The sequence below is a fragment of the Oncorhynchus mykiss genome, chromosome 2 (genome assembly GCF_057628025.1).
Source record: "Oncorhynchus mykiss isolate SJ-2025 chromosome 2, ASM5762802v1, whole genome shotgun sequence".
NCBI classification, from domain to species: Eukaryota; Metazoa; Chordata; class Actinopteri; order Salmoniformes; family Salmonidae; genus Oncorhynchus; species Oncorhynchus mykiss.
In genome coordinates, this window is record NC_143023.1 from 28,718,904 (window position 1) to 28,727,279 (window position 8,376).

Here is an 8,376-nt window from a genome sequence, read left to right on the forward strand (position 1 = left end):
CAAATTTGTTTTGTGTGGCCTGGTTCCCCAGGTGAGCAGGGTTTGCTCATTTTCAACCATTCCATTGGTCCTAAAGACAAATCTCCATCCACCAGGGCACCGGGCCATGCAAAACAAACTCGCCCAATGCAAGACCACTAATCAATTCCTCCTACTGATCTGTTGGGGGTGAGGCTATTAAGTCAGGGATGGAGGAAATTGCCCTCATGTCATGAATTATATTCAGCCTACAGCGCCCCGGCTTTTAGTAGAGTGCCACTCAACAACATGCATTCTCAGTTTCACTTCAAATCAATAATGCAAAAGATGAATGGCTGATTTGAGTGCATGTGATGTCAGGTTGGCATTTCACCTCCAGAAAAGCATTAAACAGTTGGAACCAGATGGAAATAAGGTTATAGTGACCTGTGTAAACTTCTACCAATGTAGACACTATAACACTTGAAGAGGAAATATTCAATTTATTGAATGAAAGAATGATACACTGTCAGAAATCAAGATATTAACTCTACAGTAATATGAAATAGCAAAGAGAATAACAGTCCTACTTGATATATTAGGAACCACTACAGAGCAATACATTCATCAGGACAGAAGGATCACCAGGACACGACTGCTCACATTGATGACAAAACAATCAGACACATTCGCAGCGTGTCACACTTCCTAATGATAATCTTCATGCACAGTTTAGGTAAGCAATTGTGAAATAACGAATTCAAACAAGAGAAACACATGAGTACATAGGGTATACTACAATGCAATATGTGTTGTAAGAAGTAGGGTGAGGTGTATGGCATGGTTCTGCCTCAAGGAGAGTATGGTGGAGCCGGGGTGTCAGAATCCTCAACACTGCCCAGTAAGGCCACATCACTGTCACTCAGGGAGGCCTGGCTGGCTCCGGTGGGGTCAGTACCAGTCTCTACAACCACCTAGACCCAATGACAAGGTTCAGGAAGGAGGAAGGAAGGAGGATGAAGTGAGGAACTAGCACAGACTGGCATCATCTCAAACTGGCCATTCAACATAACCCATATACCCTTCACGATTCTGGGGATTTGAAAGGACTGGATTGGTGTGTCTAAGCAATATGGTGTAAACTCCACCAAGCCTACCAGAGGACTAGGTGGAGCTATTCAGTTATTGCTGATACCTAGGAGTTTACAAGAGGGGGAGTCAAGAAGCAACAAATGTTATGGGAAAGTTAGGGATTGTAGCAATGTTCTGTTAAATAGGCCAAAATGGTTCATGCCCCACAGCATTACATGTTTGAACTACTGTAAGACTGTACTTGTTTTTAATGTACAGCTGTTGCACTCTCTGCCTGTTCAACAGACTGTTAACCTGTTGATATAAGCGTTGACTGCAGTTCTCAAGCTTACCATCCCCCGGCCACGGCTCAGGCTGTAGTACCCATGGAGGTGAATGACTTTCCCAGAGAAGACGCAGACAGTGAGAGCCACACAGAGCTCCATCACCGTCAGGACCAGCATTAGGCCCTTTACCCCATTCAAGACTGTCTGATGCACACAGGGGTAAAGCAAGAGGAATATGTGTCAATGGTTGGGCTAATGATTTGCATTGTAACTTTAGCAGGATTTACAAGTTTTGTTCAGGTTTCTCATCCTGGTAAAACAATATCAACCGTATCTCGTAAATATATAAAACATTTAATAAGCCTGCAAAGATGTATTTCTCTAGCTCCTTACAACCTTTAATAAACAGACTGTTTGGAAGCACAGGAGGCTGCTGAGGGGAAAATGAATCATAATCATTTCCAGAACAGTGCAAATGGAATGGCATAAAACGCATAGAAACAATGTGTGTGATGTATTTGATACCATTCCACTTATTCTGCTCCAGCCATTACTATGAGCCGTCCTCCCCAATTAAGGTGCTACCAACCTCATGTGTTTGGAAGGTTACTGAGTTCTCTGAAGTTAGCATAAGAAATAAATACAGCAAAATTACATGAACCAGGTCACTTCCGTAAATACTTACATATATTGTCCTAACCATACGTGTGCATTCCTGTATCCTGTTCTGGTTGGAATTGGAAGTATAGTTGTCATCAGTTTCGATGCAGAAACCATCTTCATGTTTTACAGTCAGCAGCATGCAAATATAGGCAACCCCAGCCAGAGCCACAAGAACACTGACGACATTCACAGCCAGAGTCCCTTTAATCTGACAGGGTGAGAAATGGGGAGGGGAAACGGAACAACCATTGCGTGACAATGTTAGTTTGTTTTGTTTAAAATATATGGACATAGGAAATCCATTAACTGTTCCAATTGGTTAGATTTTTGGTTTGTGAATTTTGGTCTAGAAAAAGATCTCCTGTTTTACTTCCTAATAGCAAAGATTTAATTTCTGATATACATCTCAACTTATAAATCTAATAAAGTAAACTTGAAGTGCACACTGCTATTAACCACAATCACAGCGAATGACTTACCAGACTCAAACTTGTTCCTTTCCGGGCAGCCACAGTGAGAGATCCAGAGAGGACAAACTGGAGAGAGTGAGCAACACAGGAGAGAAAGACACTTTAGACCATTGACATATGACACTAAGGTGATGCTGTCCAATCAACTGCCACATCCAATGTCACCTACTGTAGAGGCCTACACTTTATAGATAAACACAAGTTCTGCTGTCTCCTGTGGGATGCCCTTTGGTCATGAATGCTGATCTGAAGTCAGTTATCCTGCTTGTTCACCTACTTTTCTAGGTTACAATAGAACTACTGTAAGATAGATGATGCCAGATTCACTCTGAGGAAACATCTCTAAAATTGCATGTGTCCATGTAGCATTAAGTGTGTTGGATATTACTTGCCCACTTGGGACCCAGAACTTACAGCAACTCCCATGAAGAGTGGGAACTGGTCATACAGGATAGGGGAGAGAAGAGCAGACAGGCTCATCACCATGCACACCAATCCAAGGATGATCTGCACAATCTGAGACAACAGTAATTTGGGGAACATTAAGTAACAATAGTGGAAATGGTAACTAATAGTGGTTTACAGTTTAGCCTAGATGTTTCTTCTAAATCAAATTGCCCTCAAAGGATGTTAAATATAGATCTCTACAATATCACAGCCGATGATTGAATCCAATGGCAAATGGATGGAATAAGCACTAAAAACAAAGGACAGTAATATTCTGTTCTCACCCCAAGAGATTGTGGCTGAAGCTGCAGGAACACCCTTGTCATCTCTGACACTTTAGTGGTAGGCAGTGGCACACCGAGGGGCGCACTCTGGATTTGGGGAGTGACATTCAGAAGTGGCTCTGAAGCCTTGCCACTCTCCACCAAGGGGAACACTTGTGTCACTACCACAACTCCATTTGCAGTTGTGATAGAGGTGGACATGGTTGATGATCCTTATTTGGGTGGTTGACGACAACAAACACCTGAGAAGAAAACAAACTACACACTGAAAGTTTGATGTTTTAATACAGCTGCAGACATTGTGTTAGTGTTTATTATGGCATTACAGATAGCCTAAGTATTTTTTAGGTTGTCCTTGGTTTAGAAATACAATTTCAATTTCATTATCCTTTTAGATTTTTTCAAATGACCAAAAACAGCGGTAACTAGCACAGAATTAGCCTTTTTTATGTCCCGCAAAGTAGATTTGATATCAGTTAGACTAACATCATTGAAATGTTAAACAAATCAATACAATATTGACAACTTTCAATGATTACAATATATGTCAGCCTTTTTTCAAGCCACATTTGAGATGCACTTGTAAATCTGTTTTGTATTTCAATGGAAATTGAAAGTAAAACTATGGAAGCTTGCAAATGTTTACATTTATTAGGCCTACTGCTGTTAACACAAATCGCCTAATCAACATTAATTTAGACAACATTTGTAACATATCAAATCGAAAAATGTACCACTTGTCCACTTTTTCCAGGTGCGGGAACAGCTAACGTACAAACACGGAAATACAAGGATATAATCTAGGATACTTCTTCAACGTTTACAGATCCCTGTTGCGTCTGCTATTTTCATTTATAACGCGTTCAAAACAATTGGAAACTCGGAAATATTCGACTTCAGTCCGTTCATGACAACTGGGATTTAGGGGGGAAACACTTTTGAACTGTCATCGGAATTCAAAATCGGAAGTTGGAGCATCTTTCTAGAGCTGCAACTTTCCGACTTGAAGATTACTGACATGATTTGACTTAGTTTTTTCCGAGTTCACAGTTGTCTTGAAAGCACCAATATCACAGTTTATAAACTCAGAGACGCAACATCGCGAGACTTCTGGGAATGCTTGCGAAACAGACAAGGCTGCATTCCAAACACTTAACAGACACACCTTCTCCCCTCAGCCCTCAAAAGTGAGTCGACACTTCTGATAACGTTTCATGACGTCTGACGAGTTTCCACTTGCAGGGCAAGGGGTGAGGGAGTACATAATTAATTTTAAATGGACCGCCCTTGCCCGGAAATTCGTTACTCGTTCGTCCCGCAACGGTTGTGTTTTCAGCCACCGGTAGTTTGTGTGCGCTGCAGTCAATTATGATTGCATGTCTACTTATATTAACTATGTAATTATTATTATAAACTGGGTGGTACGAGCCCTGAATGCTGATTGGATGACAGCTGTGGTATATCAGACTGTATACCACCGGTATGACAAAACATTTATTTTTACTTCTCTAGTTATGTTGGTAACCCGTTTGTAATAGCAATAAGGCACCTCTGGGGTTTGTGGTATATGGCCAATATACCACAGCTAAGGACTGTGTCCATGCACTCAGCAATGCGTCATACATAAGAACAGCGCTTAGCCGTGGTATATTGGCCATATCCCTCACCCCCCCATGACTTATTGCTTAAATATATATGCCTACTGTATGATAGCTAACAAATTAATTAGCTAACTAACGTTAGCCTGTCTAGCTACTTCTGAAGAAGGAACATGTTTTATTCTATAATTTCCTAAAGCTAACCAAACAAAAACAATTACTTTTGCCCGCTCCCCCCTCTCCACACCACTGCCACTCTCTGGTGTCATCTATGCATAGTCACTTTAATAACTCTACCAACATGTACATACTACCTCAACTAACCGGTGCCCCTGCACATTGACTCATGTACCGGCACCCCCCTGTATATATTGTTATTTTTTAGATGTGTTTGTGCATTAGTAGCACAATTTCTAACTTATTTACATTTGTTTTTACTTACACTTGTATGTTGACAACATATTGACGTTTTAAGTTTTGGCTGACTTTTCCTAGCGGATGTACAATTATCACAAATTGAATTATGGGGCGTTTCATTGCCCGCTCCCCCCTCTCCACACCACTGCCACTCTCTGGTGTCATCTATGCATAGTCACTTTAATAACTCTACCAACATGTACATACTACCTCAACTAACCGGTGCCCCTGCACATTGACTCATGTACCGGCACCCCCCTGTATATATTGTTATTTTTTACTGCTCCTCTAATTACCTGTTACTTTTATCTCTTATTCTTATCCATATTTTTTAACTGCACTGTCAGTTAGGGGCTCGTAAGTAAGCATTTCACTGTAAGGTCTGTTGTATTCGGCGCATGCGACTAATAAAATATGATTTGATTTAGGCCCCGAAGTGAACATAATTGTGCTCTCGCAAAATCCATTAAAAACGAGGGCTGAAGGGTTGCAAACTTCCCTTACTTGGCTAATCATTTGGACCGACGACAAATATGGCCGCGGAGATTCCCCAAAGGGCATAAGTGGATGACGGTGTGTCTTATGAGTTTGAAACGCAGCCCAGGCCAGGTAATTTACTAGAAAACCCACCTACATCCTCAAAGTTTTGTTAATTGTGTAAGTCTAAAGTCTAAATCGTATCCTTGGGACATCCCAACTCTGTCACCATTTCTTTGTTGTTGTTGATTTAACTAGGCAAGTCAGTTAAGAACAAATTCTTATTTACAATGACAGTCTACACCGGCCAAACCCGGACGACGTTGGGCCAATTGTGCGCCGCCCTATTGGACTCCCAATCACAGCCGGTTGTGATACAGCTTGGAATCAAACCAGGGTGTCTGTAGTGACGCCTCTGGGACTGAGATGCAGTGCCTTAGACTGCTGCGCCACTCGGGAGCCCCAACGGTTAAGATAAGGGTTAGTTAATTAAGAGTATGGTTTAGGGTAGGGACGTCCCAACTCCCAAGGATCCCGGATAAAAGTAAACAATTATTAACCTGTCAAAGGTGCATAAAGATGGAGGAATTCAGATATGTGTTACTGTAATTTAGTTATTCCAATATGTTTTCATTAATTAAATTCCCTTAATCTATTTTATGAGAATTTGTAAGATTCTTGTTTGCATAAAATAGACGGAGACCAGTCTTTTCAATAATAGGTAACAGAATTTATTCTCGGAGCGCGTTACCACGAGCAACAGTTTATATACAATAACATGACGTCATTTCATTGCTTCTAAAATGAATCTCCTCCTCTAGACTGGGACAAAGGGACACACAACACAACTGAATTAACTTGACTCCTCACCATTATCGATCACCACTTAGCTGACAGTTCTAATTAACAGAAAACCTAGGAATGCACTCACTGCCTTATCAAAAACACCCCAGAGCTCAGTTACGTCGGTTCAACCATAGGTTATCTACCTTATCTGTTTACTTAATCCACAAACCATTCCTTTCTTCCTAGTTGGAATGGTGTTCATTAACTTGAATTACTCCTTGTCCGTGTCACACAATCCCTTCTTATGAACTCATATTGTTAATCAGATATAATAAAACAGAGTATAAGTTTTAGTTAGTTTCATTTAAAATAAGACTATTGTTCAGTCATTTAATCATAATTTTCCTAACAATATGACATTGTTTTAGCACTACCAGAGAAGAAGAGGTGAAGCGAGATGGTTCACTCCATTCAACATCTGTCCACGTGGGAACCACAAACCGCTTGCCTTTCCGCCTTTGGAACGACTCGCATTGTTAGGCAGAGACAAGACGATCTCATCATTATTTACAGTATCTCTGGCACTACCCATGGGTCGTGTTCGAGAAAATCAAAACTGCAAAGTATCATTGGTAAATTGTATAGGACTGATCTACAAATAATGAGTTGTTATTTATGATGCAATGTGATTTGTAGATCAGTCAGTCACCCAAGTCACCCAAGTCATTTTTGATGCTCTCGAACATGGCCACAGAGTTGTTAACTACAGCACAAGACATCATTCAATCTACAGTTGAAGTTGGAAGTTTACATACACCATAGCCAGATACATTTAAACTCAGTTTTTTCACAATTCCTGACTTTGAATCCTAGTAAAAAATCCATGTCTTAGGTCAGTTAGGATCACCACTTTATTTTAAGAATGTGAAATGTCAGAATGAAAGTAGAGAGAGATTTATTTCAGCTTTTATTTATTTCATCACATTCCCAGTGGGTCAGAAGTTTACATACACTCAATTAGTATTTGGTAGCATTGCCTTTAAATTGTTTCGGGTAGCCTTCCACAAGCTTCCCACAATCATTTGGGTGAATGTTGGCCCATTCCTCCTGACAGAGCTGGTGTAACTGAGTCAGGTTTGTAGGCCTCCTTGCTCACACACACTTTTTCAGTTCTGCCCACACATTTTCTATAGGTTTGAGGTAAGGACCCTGTGATGGCCACTCCAATGCCTTGACTTTGTTGTCCTTAAGTATGCTTGAGGTCATTGTCCATTTGGGAGACCCATTTGCGACCAAGCTTTAACTTCCTGACTAATGTCTTGAGATGTTGCTTCAATATATCCACATCATTTTCCTACCTCAAGATGCCATCTATTTTGTGAAGTGCACCTGTCCCTCCTTCAGCAAAGCACCCCCACAACATGATGCTGCCACCCCCGTGCTTCACGGTTGGGATGGTGTTCTTCGGCTTGCAAGCCTCCCCCTTTTTCCTCCAAACATAACAATGTTCATTATGGTCAAACAGTTATATTTTTGTTTCATCAGACCAAATGACATTTCTCCAAAAATTATGATATTGTTCCCCATTTGCAGTTGCAAACCATAGTCTGGCTTTTTTTATGGCAGTTTTGGAGCAGTGGCTTCTTCCTTGCTGAGCGGCCTTTCAGGTTATGTCAATATAGGACTCGTTTTACTGTGAATATAGATACTTTTGTACCCGTTTCCTCGAGCATCTTCACAAGGTCCTTTGCTGTTGTTCTGGGATTGATTTGCACTTCTCGCACCAAAGTACGTTCATCACTAGGAGACAGAACGTGTCTCCTTCCTGAGCGGTATGACGGCTGCGTGGTCCCATGGTGTTTATACTTGTGTCCTATTGTTTGTACAGATGAGCGTGGTACCTTCAGGCATTTGGAAA

The 8,376-nt window shown here is 41.0% G+C and overlaps 1 protein-coding gene across 1 annotated transcript; it reads right to left on the minus strand.

Annotated features, from left to right (window-relative positions):
- Positions 1-441: 441 nt before the first annotated feature.
- On the minus strand, positions 442-4,403 carry LOC110486227 (membrane-spanning 4-domains subfamily A member 4A). The gene is made up of 7 exons (XM_021557674.3): positions 3,915-4,403; positions 3,181-3,422; positions 2,864-2,965; positions 2,459-2,515; positions 2,002-2,187; positions 1,383-1,520; positions 442-932 (listed from the first exon to the last, which is right to left on the minus strand). Exons 2-7 carry the CDS (start codon positions 3,379-3,381, stop codon positions 810-812), a joined length of 807 nt encoding a protein of 268 aa, XP_021413349.2. The 5' UTR covers positions 3,382-3,422; positions 3,915-4,403; the 3' UTR covers positions 442-809.
- Between the last annotated feature and the right edge of the window lie 3,973 nt (positions 4,404-8,376).